General features: G+C 63.5%; 4 protein-coding genes across 4 annotated transcripts; 2 read left to right on the top strand and 2 right to left on the bottom strand.

Moving 5' to 3' along the window:
- The first annotated feature begins 37 nt into the window (after nucleotides 1-37).
- Nucleotides 38-6143, top strand: CHLRE_06g278142v5 (uncharacterized protein). The gene is made up of 10 exons (XM_043063094.1): nucleotides 38-467; nucleotides 892-1016; nucleotides 1356-1801; nucleotides 2345-2464; nucleotides 2923-3058; nucleotides 4069-4280; nucleotides 4531-4600; nucleotides 4839-4991; nucleotides 5291-5362; nucleotides 5630-6143. Exons 1-10 carry the CDS (start codon nucleotides 299-301, stop codon nucleotides 5699-5701), a joined length of 1575 nt encoding a protein of 524 aa, XP_042923800.1. The 5' UTR covers nucleotides 38-298; the 3' UTR covers nucleotides 5702-6143.
- A 12-nt stretch (nucleotides 6144-6155) lies between these two features.
- CHLRE_06g278141v5 (uncharacterized protein) lies at nucleotides 6156-9947 on the bottom strand. The gene is made up of 3 exons (XM_043063093.1): nucleotides 8086-9947; nucleotides 7430-7881; nucleotides 6156-7260 (listed from the first exon to the last, which is right to left on the bottom strand). The coding sequence occupies exons 1-3, from the start codon at nucleotides 9833-9835 to the stop codon at nucleotides 6733-6735; spliced, it is 2730 nt and encodes a 909-aa protein (XP_042923799.1). The 5' UTR covers nucleotides 9836-9947; the 3' UTR covers nucleotides 6156-6732.
- A 499-nt stretch (nucleotides 9948-10446) lies between these two features.
- Nucleotides 10447-13945, bottom strand: CHLRE_06g278140v5 (uncharacterized protein). The gene is made up of 5 exons (XM_043063092.1): nucleotides 13653-13945; nucleotides 13325-13568; nucleotides 13142-13234; nucleotides 12509-12853; nucleotides 10447-12375 (listed from the first exon to the last, which is right to left on the bottom strand). Exons 1-5 carry the CDS (start codon nucleotides 13739-13741, stop codon nucleotides 11914-11916), a joined length of 1233 nt encoding a protein of 410 aa, XP_042923798.1. The 5' UTR covers nucleotides 13742-13945; the 3' UTR covers nucleotides 10447-11913.
- A 162-nt stretch (nucleotides 13946-14107) lies between these two features.
- CHLRE_06g278139v5 (uncharacterized protein) lies at nucleotides 14108-17393 on the top strand. Its single transcript, XM_001697970.2, has 7 exons — nucleotides 14108-14458; nucleotides 14675-14768; nucleotides 14909-15043; nucleotides 15273-15370; nucleotides 15610-15633; nucleotides 15867-15995; nucleotides 16257-17393. The coding sequence occupies exons 1-7, from the start codon at nucleotides 14414-14416 to the stop codon at nucleotides 16362-16364; spliced, it is 633 nt and encodes a 210-aa protein (XP_001698022.1). The 5' UTR covers nucleotides 14108-14413; the 3' UTR covers nucleotides 16365-17393.
- Nucleotides 17394-17430: the final 37 nt, after the last annotated feature.

Here is a 17430-nt window from a genome sequence, read left to right as displayed (position 1 = left end):
ACTCCACCTTGCAAGACCGCAGCAAGACCATTCCTTTGTCCTTCTGAAGGGCGACGCAACTTTACCCTGTGGTCGCCGCAGCCATCGATGCTGGGTGTTTCCACGGACACAACACCCAAATTTACGGTTGCGGCCAGTCAATTGACATCTTCACTTAGTTGAAACCAATTGGGTTGAGAGCATTATCATAGTGGTGCGAGGCTTTCAGAATTGGCCACTACTTACTGTTAGTTCTTCAACCTGGCTTCGTGACAGCCCTACTTCTTAGAGGCTCTAGGACAAGTAGAAAAGCAACACCATGCAAGTGCTACTCCGAGGGCTGCCGGCCAGCGTGCCGGTCACGTCCACGCATTCACGGCGGCCGGTGCAATGCAAGGCTATAGAAGCCCCTGCGCCCGCGGAAAAGAAGGCGGGAGCTAAGAAGGTCTCGCTGGTGGCCCTAGGATGCCCAAAGAACGTTGTCGACGGTGAGCTCGTCAAGGTTTGGGCGGTCACACAAGCCCCCCTCGCCGAGTCCTCACGCCGGCGGCCTGCAGTTGCCCACACCCCCCGGCTTCGTCCCGTGGTGGAACCAGTCAGTACCCCAGGAAACGCTGGACTATCTTATTTTCCTGCTGTGACCCTAGGTGCCGCTCTTGGCTCCAAGCTGTGCCGCTACTGCGCAGGCCGCACGCACACACGAACGGCTTACACACAACCCTAGCACCGCCCACCACCTTGCCCCCTTCCCCTTTTGTCCCTTTGCCCCGCATGCAACCCACAATCCCATCCTTCTTCTCCACGTCCTGTCCTTCCATGTCTCTGTCTCTGCCCATTCCACCTCCTACCACTCCATTTCCGTTCGCTCCTGCTCTTTTAACACCCCGCCCCGATCGCCTCCCCAACCCGCAGGTGAGGTGCTGCTGGGCGACCTGGCTCGTGCCGGCTTTGAGGTGACGGACGACCACGAGGAGTCGGACGCCATCATCGTCAACACATGCGCCTTCGTGGAAGACGCCAAGAGCGAGTCGCTGGAGGTGGGGGCGCGAGAGGGGTCGGGGGTATGGCGGGTGGGAGCGTCGAGGTTGGGGGGGTGTAGGCAGCGCTACAGGGCTGGGCCTGGCATGCAAGCGGGAGGCAGATCGTTCAGCGCAGCGGTGGGCAACGTTTGTTGACGCTCCCCCACTTGACGTGCTGTCCACCACACACCCTCGAACTATCACAAACCAGTAGTGCGCACTTGCCGTGCATCCGCCCTGCTCCGGCGACCCACATCGCCGCCACCGCCTTCACCACCATCGCCCCCACCCTCAAACCCCAGCCCCAACCCCAGCGTTCCTCCCCACCCCATCAACCCCCCACCTCGACCCCATCAGGCCATCGTGGAGGCCGCCTCGCTCAACGAGGACGGCCGCCGCCGCAAGCTGGTGGTGACGGGCTGCCTGGCGCAGCGCTACAGCAGCCAACTGGCGGCGGACCTGCCGGAAGCTGACCTGGTGGTGGGCTTCCAGAGCTACGGCAATCTGGCAGCCTCGCTTCAAAAGTCCATGGGAATGGAGGTTACGCCGGAGGCGCTGGCGATTGCGGAGGCGTCGGCGGCGGCTGGCGCCGCCGCCGCGGACGGCTCGTCCGCGGCGGTGGCGGCGCCGGCGGCGCCGGCGGCGGCTGGCGCCGCCGCCGCGCGTGTGCAGGTGGGCGCGGCGACGGTGCCGTTCCGGCCCGAGTGGAACCGGCACCGGCTGACGCCCAAGCACAGCGCCTACCTGCGGGTGGCGGAGGGGTGCAACCACGCCTGCACCTTCTGCGCCATCCCCGGGTTCAGGTGTGTATATGTGTGTGTGTGTGTGTGTGTGTGCGCGCGCGCGGGTCTGGGCAGGGGGCACCGGCGGGGGCGAGGCGCGGGGCGGGGGCGTGTGACCGGAGCGGCGCGGCAGGGCAAGCAGCTCGGAATGGGGCCGCAGGTGGAGCCGGCTGGGGTTACAGCGCGGTGTGTTGGGAGTTGCCTAGGCACGAGGGGAATCGTCGAGAAAGGCACCGGGCGCGGTCGAGGCTATGAGGTCCTATGCCGCACCTGCGGCGCCTTGCTACAGCGGGGCAAACATCCCTGTCAATGGGCCCTCACCGTATGTACGGCGCCCTCATGCCGTGCACACCAACCTCCCTGCCGCCCTGCCTCCTCCTCTGCCCCCCCCCCCCGCCCACTCATACCTGTGACTTAATCACTCCATCCTTCACATAAACGCCCCTGCCCCCGTGCCTCTGGACGTCGGCACTTCCATGTATCGTACAAACCGTTCGCATGAATGGCTATACACACACACACACACACACACACACACACACACACACACACACGCCCTCCCAGGGGCAAGTTCCGCTCCAAGCCGTGGCAGTCGGTGCTGGACGAGGCGGCGCACCTGGTGGCGGGCGGCGCCGTGGAGTTGAACTTGATCGCGGAGGACACCAACCAGTACGGCATGGACAGGTGCGGGGCAGGAGGGAGCGGGCGGCGGGCGGCGGCACAGGGAGGCAGGGGCGCAGAGGGGGAGGGGCAGGGCCGGGTGCGGGGGGAGGGGTAGCCGTTCATGGAGAGCGGAGTTGTCAAGTCGGAAGTGTGCAGTGTTGACGTCCGGTAGGAACAGCAGGGGGGAGGAGAGGGTTGCAGAGGGTTACAGGGGCGGGAGAGGGGTGCAAGGGCGGGGGAGAGGGGTGCAGGGGGGTGCTGCGGCAGGGGAAGGGAGGAAGCGTGGGTGGGCGTGAGTGGGGGTGGCAGCCGTCGCGGCGGGCGTGCTGATGACACGCCGTTCGCAGCCCCTGGGCAACAGGGCAGCCAACACTGACCTGTCCCACCGACCTGTCCCGCCTTCAAGCACATACACATACACATACACACACATCCTTCACACATGCACACATCGTTCACACACACACACACGCACGTAGGCGCGACGGCCGCGACCTGGCGCAGCTGCTCCGCGAGCTGGGCAAGCTGGAGGGCCTGCGCTGGATCCGGATCCTGTACGCCTACCCCTCCTACTTCAATGACGAGCTCATCGACGAGATCGCCAACAACCCGAAGGTGGGTGGGTGGGTGTGGGTTTGGGGGTTTGGGGGCGTGTGTGTGTGTGTGTGTGTGTGTGTGTGTGTGTGTGTGTGTGTGTGTGTGTGTGTGTGTGTGTGTGTGTGTGTGTCAAAAAACGAAACGAAAGCCCGCCGGAGTTACTTGCTGAAACCGTGGGTGTGTGTGGGGGGGGGATGGGGGTGTAGATCCAGCCCAAACCAAAACGAACCCAATGCATTGGAGCGAGGACGAGAGCGTGGCCTATGCTTGACAACGGAGTGGCACGCGACGCGAGTGGGGGGGGGGGTGAACGGGGGTGTGTAGGGGGCGTCGGGTGGCCGCCAGATGGCGGGGTGGTTGGGAGAGAGCTCTAGGTTTGGTGTGGGTTGCGGACCGCCGCCACAACCGGGTTGAGCGCACGAGCGGGCGGCCACCACAACTGGCCCCTCCGCCTCGCCCTCCACTTCACGCCCCATCCCCTCCCCCTCCCCCTGGATGTCTGGACGTCACGCGGCGTGGGTTCCAATGCCACGCCGCAGGTGAGTACACGCCGGGGTATGTAGGAAAGCTATTAGGGCAGCGAGCGTCCGTAGATCGCGACTAGTCGCGCGTAGTAGTGTCGCCGTGCCGCCGCGAACTTAGGTCGTGTCAGGCTATGCAGCAGCTTTATATCAAACGGGAACACTACTTCGGAGGGTCTACGCGCTGGAGCTGGAGCTGGAGCTCGAGCTGGAGCCAGGAGCTGGTCGACATCGTCGGTAACGCTTCATGTTCCGCAAGATGGTCTACCGTCTACCACTTCCTTAACTAATCATGAATGTAACCCCCTCCCCATTCCCACCGCACACATGCACACTACGGTAACACCGCGAGCGTCGCACCGCATCCCATGCACAGCGCACCACGTCCCCCGTTCTGATTGTTCCCACTGCTCTTAGAACAGTACCCTAACCTCGCACCCCCCCAACCCGCCCCCTCTACCGTCTACCATTTCCTTAACTAGTCATGAATGTACCCCCCCCCCGCAGGTGTGCAAGTACCTGGACATGCCGTTGCAGCACATCGCCAACCTCACACTGCTGGCCATGAACCGCCCGCCCAAGGAGCACACCACCAAGCTGCTCGCCAAGCTGCGCGAGCGCATCCCCGGCCTCGCGCTGCGAACCACCTTCATCAGCGGCTTCCCGGGGGAGAGCGACGAGCAGCACCGCGAGCTGGTGGACTTTGTCAAGACGTTCAAGTGCGTGGTTTTCGGGGCGGGGAGCGGCAGGGGAAAAGGGGAGAGGAAGTTAGTGCTGTTCCCCATTGCCGTGATCTGCGAGGAGGAGGGAAGGTCGGCGGTGCCGGGGCTTTGGGGGTCTATGCGAGGAAACGGAACTAGGCTTTAGGTGCTCGGCCCTGGCGAGGGGAGGGGAGCGCCCGACCGCCGCTGGCTCCAGCACATCTCATCACTTGAACATCGCCTCTCGCCCCCCGCCGCCGGCCCACAGGTTTGAGCGCATGGGCTGTTTCGCCTTCAGCGAGGAGGACGGCACGCCAGCGGCAACCATGCCCGAGCAGGTGCGCGGCGCGTGTGCGGCTGGAGGAGAAGCTGGGGCAGGACTGGGGGTTCGGTTCATGAATATTTGAGGACTGAAGGCAGGACTGGGGGCCGTCCAGGTCCTTGGGCGCGACCCGGTAACGGCTCCACCCGGCCCTCTTCTACCCTGCCGACTGTTGCTTTTGGCTTACGCGTCCTCCGTATCCACTCCTGACGTTCTCACACGGTGTGGCGTCGTCCTCCCGGCTTCCTGCGCAGGTGCCGCGGCGGCAACGCGAGCGGCGGCGCGACGAGCTGATCAGTCTGCAGCAGCGCATCGGCGAGGAGTGGGCGGAGGGGCTGGTGGGGCGCGAGGTGGACGTGCTGGTGGAGGGGTACAACGACGACGGCTGGCTCATCGGCCGCACGCAGGTGCGCAGCGGAAGAGGCGGCGGCAGTGACAGCTGCAGAAGCAAAAGCTGTGCCCACCTTCACAGCACACGCACACACACACGCACGTGTTGCTGCTGCATGCTTACACTGCACTGCAAACTTGACATGAACCTGGCTGCGCACACACACACTGACACTGACACGCGCCACGCGCCACGCACTGTGTGGGCCCCCGTGTACCCTCACGCCCACTAGCGTGCCCCCTCACTTGCCTGACAACCATCGTGCTGACTGCCTGCTTGCCTGCCCGCCGTGCCGCCCTGCCTCCCCGGCCGCAGTGGGACGCGCCCGACGTGGACCCGCTTGTGTTTCTGACGGAGGCGGAGGACGAGTCCGTGCCGCGACTGGAGGTGCGGGCGGGTGTGGCGTGGAGGGGCAGGCGGCATGAACGGGTGTGTAACTGCTTGTCTGTTCGGCTGGGAAAGATCAGGGAAGGGGTCAACACTGTGCACTGGCACTGGGCACGGGTTGTGTAGAGTGCGTACGAATGCGTGTCAGGAAGCGACAAGGCCACTGCTATGTGCCTTAAAGCTTCCCCTGGTGTGTTGCGGGGTTGGGCCTGCGCTCTCAATACACACACGCGCCTGACGCCCCCCGCTGCCGTCCCTCGCCCGCAGGTGGGCAGCATCCGGCGCTGCCTGGTGACGTCCAACTCGCTGTTTGACCTGGAGTGCACGCCCGTGCCGTGAGCGGCGGCAGGCGCAGCAGCAGCGGCAGGCGCAGCAGCAGCGACAGGCACAGCGTGGGGCAGGCGCAGCAGGGGCACTGGGGCAGGCACAGGTGGGGTGGGGGGGTAGGGCCAACACCAGGAGGAGCAGGAGGACGGACGCGCAGGAGGGAGGAGGAGGAGGAACAGGAGCAGGAGGAGGTATTCCAGGGGTAACATAAGTATCGGATGCATGCGGAGTGGAGCGCGTGGTTTCAGAGTGTGGCGTCTGGGCGCGCGGGGGGCTAGCTGATGGCTTGGGCCTCGGAATTGACGGCTCGCGTGACTTTGCTTTGAACTCGTAAGCGCGGAGATGTGTACGGTACTGAATTTGTAGGATAGACGGAGATGGAACAAGAGAAGTTTTACATTGATGTGCAACGAAGTAACAAACACCGTTTGGAGACATGGAAACAAGCAACCGCTTCAGTGTGGCGGCTGGTGGTCTCAATGATCCGTGGCAGTGACCGTATCGGTTAGCGCAACCGCACCCCTCGCCGCCCTGCCCTCCTGCCTTCCCGTGTGCTCCGTGGACACAATCGCAACACATCTCCATACAGCAACTACTGTGCTCCCAGCCCCCGCATGGACGTTCGCCTGGCAGTCTGGCGCTTGTACCGTGTTTGCAACAACAAACTCTTAACATGATCGCCATACGACACCACGGATTAGCATGCCCCAGTGCTCCCGCGTCAAGCTAGCGCCTTGCGTGCTTCCTCAAGCTCCACCCTTGCCTCCTCAACCCGGGCCCGCTGCGCCTTCGCTGACAGGGCCGCCGCGCCTGCTGCGGCACCGCCCCCTTCCACAGCTGCCATCCGCCACTCCGCCGCCGCCAGCCGCTGCCGCATCAGCCACGTCAGCTGATGCGGCAGCAGGTCCTCGGTGTCGCCGCTGACGTCCTCCACACCGCAGATCATAAGCTCAGCCCAATACTTGATGTACACATTGCCCGTGCCCCTGCTGCTGCCGGCACCCGTGCGGACGCCACCGGCCCCAGTCCTGCTACCGGCGCTCTTAGCTGCTGCTCCCGCACCGCCCTCGCAGCCAGCCCCACCGGCTGCGGCGGCAGACTGCTCCTCCGCCTCCTCCGCCTCCTCTGCCTCCGCCTCCGCCTCCGCCTCCGCCTCCGCCTCCGCCTCCGCCTCCGCCTCCGCCTCCGCCTCCGCCTCCGCCTCCTCCGCCGCCAGTGTGCAGCCCCGCTGCAGCGCGGCTCTCTCCCGCTGCATCAGCCACCACACCCACACCCTCAGGCTGTGCATGTTTGAGTCCAATGTGCACACCCAGGTCATAGCGGAGATCAATGACCTCGTCGGGCAGCGGCAGCAGCTCGTCACTGTCGCCGCCGCCATCTCCGCCGCCACCGTCCCCACTGCTCTGACCACCATCTCCGTCGCCGCTGCCGCCGTCGCCGTGTGGGCTGTACCGCTCCAGATCCAGAGGGCCCACCAGCCCCTGCTCGAGTGCCCAGGTGGCGGTGGCCAGGTTTCCGTCTCCAGCCATAAACCACAGCTCGGTCGGGTGCAGCCGGGGCCGGCGGCCGTCCTGCACAGCAGGGCACGGGCGACGGGGGCGTGGGGCGCACGGCAAGTACAGCGTGGGTGTACGTGGCGTGGATGCGTGTGTGTGTGTGTGTGAGAGAGAGAGAGAGTGAGGGTCCGTGATGCCTCGCGGCTGCAACATACAGACGCCCTCACCGCCCAGCCCCACGCACCCTGTGCGCGGCACGCTGCGCCTCCATCGCCCACTCCGCCGTCTCAATGCTGCCGCCCACCCCGACCGAGAGCAGCCAGCCATGCGACTCGCACCGCGCGTGCAGCAGCCGCAGCAGCGACAGGTCTGCGCCGTGGTAGCCTGCGTCCCGAATGACGCCACCCCAGTCCACGCGCGCCTTGCAACCCTCGGCGCCACTGCTACTACCGCCGCCGCCACTGCTACTGCCGCCGCCGCCACTGCTACTGCGGCCCTCCACCGTCGCTTCCAACACTTCAGCCAGGTACCTCACGGCCTCCAGGTGGCCATTTAAAGAGGCGTGGTCGATGCAGGACCCCTTGATTACGGCCGGCCCGAACCGCTGGCGGAGCAGGCGGAGCACCGGCACGTGTCCACACCAGGCAGCGCTGTTCGCAAGGCCTTCCACGTCCGGCGGCGCGATGCCGGTGGCCTCTGCGACGGGCAGGCACAGCGGTGGTATGGTGGCACCGTGAACGCGGGAAAACTTTCGCTTCTTTCCGTCACATACAAGACCAAATTCTCCCACCCTCACACACGTAAAAGCACACACGCATACACACAAACACATGCACACATACACACAGACACATGAACACATACACACAAACACATGAACACATGAACACACACACGTACCTGGCGACTGCCACCAGTCCAGGAGCTCCGCCAGGGCGTCGGCGTCGCCAGCCCTCGCCGCCCAGTCTGCCGCAGCCACCTGCCACCAAGCGCCACCTTCCACCACCTCGTCGGCTATGTCAGGTCCGTCGGTGTCCTCGTCCTCCTCCTGCTCCTCCTCGTCCTCGTCCTCCTCCTGCTCCTCCTGCCCCTCCTCCTGCTCCTCCTCCTGCCCCTCCTCCTGCTCCTCCTCCTGCCCCTCCTCCTGCTCCTCCTCCGGCCCCTCCTCCTGCTCCTCGTCCTCCTCCTCCGCCTCGCTGTCGTGCTCCACCTCCGTGCTTATCAATTCGTCGCTCCCATCGCTGGCCTCATTGCCCCCACTGCTGGCCTCGTCGCCCCCACTGCTGGCCTCAGCGGCACCCGCGCCGCCGCCGCCGCCGCCGCCGGCTGTAGATGCACCCGCCTCCTCCACGCGAGCGGCCAGGTAGCGGCAGCGCTGCAGCACGTCGGGCAGAGCTTTCACCGTGCGCGTTTGCAGGTCATTGCGCCAGAACCCCGCCGCCTCCAGCAGGGCCGCCCGCACCCGCTCGTTAGAGCCCTGGCCCTCGGTGGGCGCGGCCCAGCGCGACAGCAGGAAGTCGGCCCGCGCCCGCCACTCTGCACCACTGCTTTCAAGCGCCTGGCATAGCGCCAAACCCAGATCCAGGTGCATTGTCCCGCCGTCGGCGGCTGTGAAGCCGGGGGCAAAGTGCTCGTCGTAAAAATGGCGCAGGAAGGCCAGCGGGCAGCATTCTGCGACGCTACCCAGCGCCGTGCACCACGTCTCCTTGGACAGCTTCGCCAGCCTGCTCGCGTACACGCCGTCAGGGCGCAGCAGCCGGGTGAGTAGCTCGCTGTGACCACCGCGCGCAGCCGCGAAGACAAGCCTTTCGAAATTCCTTGCGAAAGGCGCAGCAGCCGGCTGCGGCTGCGGCTGTTGCGGCCGGCTGTGGCTGCGAGTGCGTGCGGCTACGCACTCCAATCTGATGGGCTCGGCATCCTGCCCCTCCTGCTGTCCCCCCTGCTGCTCGTGCGGCCCCTCCTGGCCGGCCGGCTGCTGCCCTGCCACCGCCGCCGCAGCCGTTGGTTGCTGCCGCAACCCTCCCTCAAACCAGGTCAGCACGTGGCCCTGGCCGCCCTCGCACGCCGCCTCCGCCACTTCAGCGTCCGAGGCCCAGCCCAGCGCTTCCCGCACAGGATAGGCGTCAGCGGCAATCCACTGCAGGATGTGCAAGTGGCCATAGCCCGCCGCGAGCGCCGCTGCGCGGTCGCTGCGGTCGCATCCCTCCTCAATCAGGCGTTGCAGTGCCGCCAGGTCGCCCCCGGCCGCGGCCGCGTCCACGACCTGGCAGGCCAACCCGGCGCCGGAGAAGGCCAGTGCGGCCTCCAGGCTCGCGGCGTCGTGGCTGGACGCGGCCAGGCACAGCAGCCGGCGCCGCTGGGGCAGCGTCAGCGTACGCCAAGGCTCAGGCCGCGACCAATGCGCCACGAACGCTCTCCCCGGCCATGGCGAAACGGCAATTTTCAGGCCCCTTGAGAACCGCCTGTCAGGCCCACTTGCTCGTGCTAAGGTGATTGTCGCATACTTGCCGGACAGGGCCGCTGCCGTTTCCTTGTTCAACATCCGCAGGGTGGTTGCGGGCTCATTAGGGTTCAGGTGCTCCGCGATGCAGTGAATCAGGTCGGGCGTTAGCATGTTCCAGTGATTGCTGCCTAGTACTCGCGTGGACATGGCTCTGCGAAGCCGCGGTAGCGCCGAAGAAGGATGGTTCGTTCCAGATAAGTCGCTCGGAACAGCCGAGGATCTATATAAAGTGTGGCTCGTATGAGGGTAGTCAAGTTTACAGCGATGCAGCCGTGCTTTGGGATAAGGAAGACAGGACCTGTCACATCCCTCAACGTACACCCCCTCTCACGGAGCGCGGCATGCGCACTACAAATACGAATACATTGCTGCATGCACTTCCCCCCTCATTCACGTTCCTCTCCAGTCTCCAGTGTGGATGGGCTGACGCGAGGCGGTCCACGCCGTTCGCACCCGTCTTCTTGGCTGCTGGGCAGCGCTTGCACCGGCTTTGGAGTGCCGCACTGCCGCCGCACTTGGTGTTGACCTTCACCGTCCTTGCCGGTGCCGGCGGCGGCTTTCCTCTGCCACCTGCTCGTCACTGGCGCCCTGCCCTGCCACTGCGTGTGCCGCGTGGGCGGGCACCCCCGCGATGCGGGCCTCCGGGTGCAGGCGGGCTTGCACCGTTGCACGGACCAGTACTTCAGGTTCAGAGCGCTCCACATGGAGGCCCACGCCACAGGGCGGTCCCACCGCCACGAAGGCACCCGGCATTGCTTCACAGCCTTTTGTTACACGGAGCTGCTTGTTGCTTCCTTAATGCCATGTGTCGTCTCCGCTTTGCACACTTTGGGGTGCTATGTTCCCTGCGGAGACGACCCAAAACGTCCGAACTGTTCAGCAGGTGGCAAGTTGCCTGCCTCCTGCCTCGGCCTGCACCGGCATACTGAAGGAGCAACCATGCTCTATCCTGTTATACACACATCAGGGCATCCCCTCATCTGAGCTAGCCAATGTCTGACAAAAACCGACTGCCGGCTGCCTTCTCTGTCACACCACACCAATCGCCCACGCATTCCATCACACCCAGTCATCCATAACTCATCATGTCACCAGATACCGCTTTCAAGTTTCAAGCATTCTGTTGCTCGCCTGTCCAGCCCGCATCCCGCCTTCCCTGCCTCTGCCCACGCTGCCCTCCCCTACAACTGGCAGCGACCGGCCACCCGCGTAGGCAGGCACCTCATCCTTTCCCTTGGTGGAGCAGTCCTTGCAACCCTTACCTCCGCAACGTGTGTGCAAATACTTTTAGGCCCAACCAACACTAACTCAGCGCAAATCAAACACTGTGCCATCCCGCGGATGAAGTCAACGTTGAAATCAAGTAGGCTTCTCCCAGTCGCACTCCTCACTTGCCCGCACCGCATGTCGCCCACCTGTCAATCATGCACCTACTGCCCAAGCGCGCAGCTATCTGCACGTAATTTGCAACCCATGCCTGCTCTAGTTGTCGCCTGTCCCCATCCTCGTCGTCGGACTAAACAGAGGAACAAACCAAGAATGGTCTAGACCTTACCCATTGGAAGAATTCCTCCCGGCGGGCATACCTTATTGCGGTCTCTTTCAGAATACAGACTTTATCATCACGCATTGACGGAGGTTCTCTTCTCGTAGGCACAGCACAACACACACAAACGTACCACACAGGGGGCGCGAGTCCGTGGCGCCCCCTACCCCACGTCCGTGCGTAAACCTCGCCCCACACCACCTCAAGTCCTTCAGAAACCCACCACCAGCGGCACGGCCGCCATACTGTCCGAAGCCCGCCAGGTTCCGATGTGAGAATACGTATGGAGGTCGCGAAATAGAAGGCAGCGTGATTTCGATGCGGAAACTAAGGGCAAAGAAATCTAGCTAGTCGCTCAAAGAAGCACTCGATGCAAGCAAGGAAATTCTCTCTCTGAATCCAATCTGTTCTCTAAACAATACACCAAGCATACCATAAGCCGTACCCTCTGCGCATGCAAGTTGCTACCCGCAGCTAACGGTGTTAATCAAGAGAGAGACCCGGATCAAAGACGAAGGGATTAATAGCTCTGGCCGCGACCAACGCCGCACGCAGGCACAACGTCCGCCTCCCCAAGCCCGCCAATACGCACAACTGAACTCCCGCCTCTGTCACTGGCTACGCCAGTGCACCGACAGCTGCACGCAGGAGCTGCGAGTGAAGTTTCGCTGCCACAGGCTTATGGGCTGGGCGCGGGCGCGGCGCGCAGCTGAACGGCCATGCCCAGCGGCCCCTCCTTGAGGCCCTCCCAGTCCACGCCCTGGAAGAAGCGGTGCTTCATGGCGGCCTCCGCCGTCAGCCGCTTGCCGGGCACGGCTGCCAGCAGGCCGCACAACAGGTCCTTCAGGTCCGCGGGCACGTAGTCGGGCGTGTTGGCGGCTGGGTCGTCCTTCAGCTGCTGCAGCTTGCCGTTGCCGCCCGCGGGGTAGCAGGCAATCTCGGCCAGCGTGATGCCGAACGCGTACATGTCGGCGCGGTCGGTGGTGTAGCCCTCGCCCTGCAGCGAGGCGCGCCACAGCTCCGGCGCCTGGTACGAGGTGGTGCCGGCGCGCTTGGTCACCGTCACCGCGTCCATCGAGTCCGTGTCGGCCAGCATGGGCCGACCGTTGGCAGCCATCAGCACGTTGCCCGGCTTGATGTCCTGCGCGGCAAAAAAGGAGCAAACCCACGATTAGTCTACTATGCTGATGAAGAGGCGCGTGCAAAGACCCTGAAAACGCTTCCTTCCCTCCAGGAACTTTCTGACGTAGGCCAGCGCGGCCGAGTCAACTCACCCGGTGCGCCTGTCCCCGTGAGTGGACAAACTGCAGCCCCTGCAGCAGGCACGCCGCGTAGTACTGCACGCGGTTGACGGGCATGAGCAGCTTCTCCTTGCCGCGGCGGCGCTGCTCCATGGCTTTGAGCATGTCGCCCATTGTGCCGTTGGGCGCGTACTCGAGCAGGAACTCGTACTGGCCCGCGTCCTCGTTGCAGCGGCTAGCATACACATCGACCATGAACGGGCACTCGCCGCCGAGCAGCAGGCCGCGCAGCTCGCGCTCGTAGCGGGCGAGGCCGTAGAGCGGCGAGTGGATGACCTTGCGCGCGGCCACGATGTTGCGGCCTGAGGGGAGTGAGACCTGCAGCGCAGTCGAGTTGCGGGACACGTGAGCAGACGAGCCGCGAGAGGCGAAGGAGCCACGAACCAGGTCGCCCCGACACAGCGCAGACCTATCAACGTGATTTGATGCACAAGCTCCTAGGTGAAGCCAAAGGCCCACGGTGTTTCTGGTGGCCGCAGGCCGCACCGACGAATCCCGGAAGTCGAGCAGACGGCCTGCAACGGCTCTGCACGTGACGCTGCGGCCAATCATCACGTCCTCGCTATTGCTTGCAAGCCCCGCACATATCAGCCCGCAAAGCCTCACCTGCACAAGGTCCACATTGCCGTAGCCCCCTGAGCCCAGCTGCTTCAGCGAGGTACAGTTCTCGAGCCCTTTTGTTTGGAGGAACTCAAAATCCTGCAGTATGAAGCGGCGCGAAAACGTAAGGGCAAGAACGAAAAGGACGCTCGAAGGCACATTCTCGCGTACCCCGCGCGAGGCGCTCACCTCCGCGTCAAGACCAGTGGGGCTGGGGAAGGTCAGGCGAGGCGACTCCTGGCTGGCGGAGGACGCTAGAGAGTGCTCGCCCTCGTCGGCGTCGCTGCCCACGTCGCTGTGGTAGCTGAATTCGGGAACGTCAATGGCCAGAGTCGACTCTTGGCCATACTCAGTCGTGTCCTCAAACGGAGCGTCGCTGGCAATTGTCAGCTGGCTCATACTATCAATGGCGTGCAGGTTAGCGGCATACGACCTGCACAGGGAGGACACAACGCCGATTGGGTGAGCTCAACGCGGGCGGAAGCTGGGCCTTGGACGGGCCACAACGGGCTCTTACCTCGCCGCCCTCCGCAGCCCCAAGCTCTTCATCTGCTTGAGCACCGCCTGCCCGTGCCCGTCCAGGTTGCGTAACTCGGTGCGGCCCATCCTGCTAGTCTGATTTCAAAGTTGTTAGTCCGCCGAGGCTCTCCCAGATCAGTCCGGTGCGAGTAGGGTGTCAGATGGGTGGGCTTTGTGGTGTAAGATGGGAAGATGGAATCACCGCGGCCGCGAGGGCCCGGCTTATGCGCCCTTGCCCTGTGAGGAGAGGCTCGAAAGGCTAGAAAGCTTTACGATAAAAGATATGGATACTGTTTTGGAGAAGTTTGTGTACCGAGCGGGCGGTGAAGACTTGAAGAAGAGTGCCTTGCTCCCCATCCCTGAGGGCATGAGATTACTTGACAAAACCCGCCGCAACGTAAAGGCCCTGCCAAAAATCCCTGCTGCTCTAGAAGTACATATTTATACGCTAAAACATCTTTAGAGGCAGGGTCGCAAAGCCCGGACGCAAGCTCTCGTTCGTTTGGGCGCGAAGTTGCACAACGCCCTCGTGGCCGCTTGACACCATCGTGACATATTTAGCTTACACGTGAGGCAGTTGGTACATTCGCGGCTTGCGCAGCATGTAGTTTGACCTCCACGCTTGACCGTTGGCGAGACCCGAGACGCGGGACCTTGCCGTGCCTGCCCTCGCGGCGCTGCCTCTGCGCTACCGGGGCCTGACAACGGCTACCGCGCCTTGAGCTCGCGCCCAGCACAGCTAGAATCACCAACAGAGACATGGCGGTGGAGATGCAGGAGGGCTCTGTGGACCTAACACTCAAGGTAGTGTGTGTATGCGTGTACGTATTGTGGCCAGCGACGGCGGTCACGTACTTCGGTACCACATACAGGCAGCTTTGTATGGCTTCAGCCCAGGGACTGCCCCGAGTCCCGCGCAACCGCCTTTTGCATGACCAGCTCAGCTTACCGCAGCCCGCACGCAATATGACACCCCTGCCACTCGTCGTGTTGCTGTTGTCTGGCGGAACTGGCCCATAGATTCTATTACTGGGCGACAGCGGAGTGGGCAAGACGTGCCTGCTGACACGCTTCGCACATGACTCATTCGATGACAAGGTTGCATCTACAATTGGTGGGTCGGGCTGGTGTGGCTTTCGATCTGTGGCTGGGGCTGGGCCAGCTAGGACTCTCAGACCGAGCCCTCACCTTGCCCTATCCCTTCCCTTCAACCCTATTCACCTGCGCTGTACCTTTGGCCCCCTTCCCTTCCAGGCGTTGACTTTGCGGTCAAACGAATGAGCGTGTACGACAAGCGCGTGAAGCTGACGGTGTGGGACACCGCCGGGCAGGAGAAGTTCCGGACCCTGACCAGCACATTCTACCGCGGCGCCAAGGGCATCATTCTGGGTGTGTACGGGCGTTGTGGGAGCGGCGTGCAGAACGGCATGTATGTTTGTGCATGTGCGCAACGCGCTAATGTTGGCATGGGCATGGGCGGGAGGTGGCAAGTCCGGCCCCGGCTGTCCGGCTCTGGCCGTCCTTGTTGCTAGCGCCACCGCGGTTCCTTTCCATGGTGTCGACCTGTGCGCTGCAACACCCACCCACCATGGATACGCACACACACCGGCATATGCAGTGTACGACGTCTCTCGGCCCGACACGCTTCGGCACCTGGAGGAGCAGTGGATGCGGGAGCTGGAGATGTACGGCACGGAGTCGGACGCAGTGCGCATGGTGGGGCCGGGTGTGTGTGGGGGGGAGGCGGGGGCGGGGGCAGGTAGGTAAGGCAGCAGGTGGGGCTGTTGGTGGTAAGGAAGGGGACGGTGCGGCAGGTGCCTGATGGGACGTGGGCAGGGCGCATGGCGGCATGGGTGTCGGCGGCTGCGGCTCCCAAGTACTCGGGTCGTTTCGTGTGCGGTGTGTGCCATGCCCACGTTGCCGACCTCGTCCCCCGGCTGATCCCGCTGCTGTAGGTCGTGGCAAACAAAGTGGACGTGGTGAGTTTTGTTCCAAAAGCGCGCGTGAGGCGCGGAGGAGGACAGGGACGCCAAGGCGGTCCCAACAGGCGCTTGACGCAACCATGGGTGGTGTAGAGTGGGGCCGAGCGGCCGAGGCAGTCTGCGCTCCTGCGGTTGTGGCGCCCAAGCGCTTTGACCCCTGCGCCCAGCCACTGTGTCCTCTCATGCTCCATGCATATGCTCCATGCCTCATGCAACCATGCTCCATGCAGGGCGAGGCGCGGCGTGTGAGCTGGCACGAGGGCAGCGACTTCGCCCGGCGCCATGGCTGCCTGTTCGTGGAGACCAGCGCCAAGACCAATGTGGCGGTGGCCAACGCCTTCGAGGAGCTGGTGCTCAAGGTGGGGGGCGGCGAACGTGTGTGTGTGTGTGTGCGTGCGTGTGTGTGTATGTGCGTGCGTGCGTGTGTGTGTGTGTGTGTGTGTGTTAGGGAAGAGCACGAAGGGATGGGGCGCGCATGGCAGAGGGAGTGTGTACACGAAGGCACAAGGGGGAGGTTGTGTGGCGGGGAAAACTAGCTCGCGTGCTGTCCACATACGGTACGCACGATGGTAATGGTGCACTGACCAGTTGCAAACGCCGGAAACACGCCATCTCAACAGATCCTGGAGACGCCCTCGCTGCTCGAGGACGTGGGCGGCGCCGGCGCCGGCACTGTGCGCCTGGACGCCCCGGCCGCCTATAACGTGTACAACTACTGCTACTGCTAGCACCGGCGGATGATGCCCCTGCTACTGCTACTGCTGCGGCTGCTACTACTTCCGGTGACAACACCCGCGGCAGTGCCGGCAGCTACTGGCTATGGCAAGTGACAGCTGTTGGCTGGCAGGGGCTCCACCACAGCAGCAGCAGCAGGGGGGGCCAATGCAGTCTGCCCGAGGAGCTAGTGTGCGTCCTGGGCTCAGGCCAGCCTGCGGAGACGATGGGGTTCTAGGGAGAGGCGATGGTGGGTGTGAATTGGTGCGTGGGGGGAGGAGCGAGTCCAGTGGTTGCATGGCCTGCATTACACTGCCAGTTAGTATAGCATGCGCGTTTGATGGGCAACACCGCGGGGCAGCAGTGCTGGCATGGTCCAGGCAACGGCACCGCAGGCGTGGGAATGACCAAGTGTCAGGTGGCGGGGTCACTGGCGACGGGTCAGGATTCTGTAGGTTGAGCGTTTGGCTTGTAGTGTTTGCTGTGTGATGGCCGTGTGGATTGTGCCGAGTCGGCTGCAGCTGGAAACCGAAGAAAAGAATGCCGTGAAAGGAGTCTCGAAGATGACCTCGAAGAGGACATGACATTGCCTTGGGCTTGCTGGATAGTGACGGGTGGCGTGTGATCGCGCGTGATTCCATGAGACAGGACGCAGTGCCAGCGTGAGTTGTGTGAGCTATAATATGCATATGTGCAGAGAGGCGTAGAGCTCGCAAAGGCGTGAGCGTCTGTGGGTAGCGGAGTACTAAGCGACTACTGAGGCCTGAGTAGGGTAGCGTGGATGAGAGCGGGGAGTGCTGGCACGCGCCGCACGGCGCCCGCCACAATGCAAGTTTCCAAGGGCCGTGCGAAGCGCATTTCGCAGTAATTCACAGGTACTGAGTGTAGGTAAGTGAGGCCGCACTGAACCTCGTGTAACATGTGGATGGGCACGCTGGCTGGAATGGTGGGGAAGCTTGCAGGGAAGCTGGGGACCTTGGGGGAACTCCATTGGCGGCCCACGCACTGTTGGCGATCCGAGCACCTGTCACGTTCAGAACTAACTTTAACCACAATAACAGTGATATAAGCATATGTTGT

This window comes from Chlamydomonas reinhardtii, chromosome 6 (genome assembly GCF_000002595.2).
Source record: "Chlamydomonas reinhardtii strain CC-503 cw92 mt+ chromosome 6, whole genome shotgun sequence".
In the NCBI taxonomy this organism is placed as follows: Eukaryota; Viridiplantae; Chlorophyta; class Chlorophyceae; order Chlamydomonadales; family Chlamydomonadaceae; genus Chlamydomonas; species Chlamydomonas reinhardtii.
Note: the sequence above shows the minus strand (reverse complement) of the source record. Positions and strands in the feature narration are given on the sequence as shown.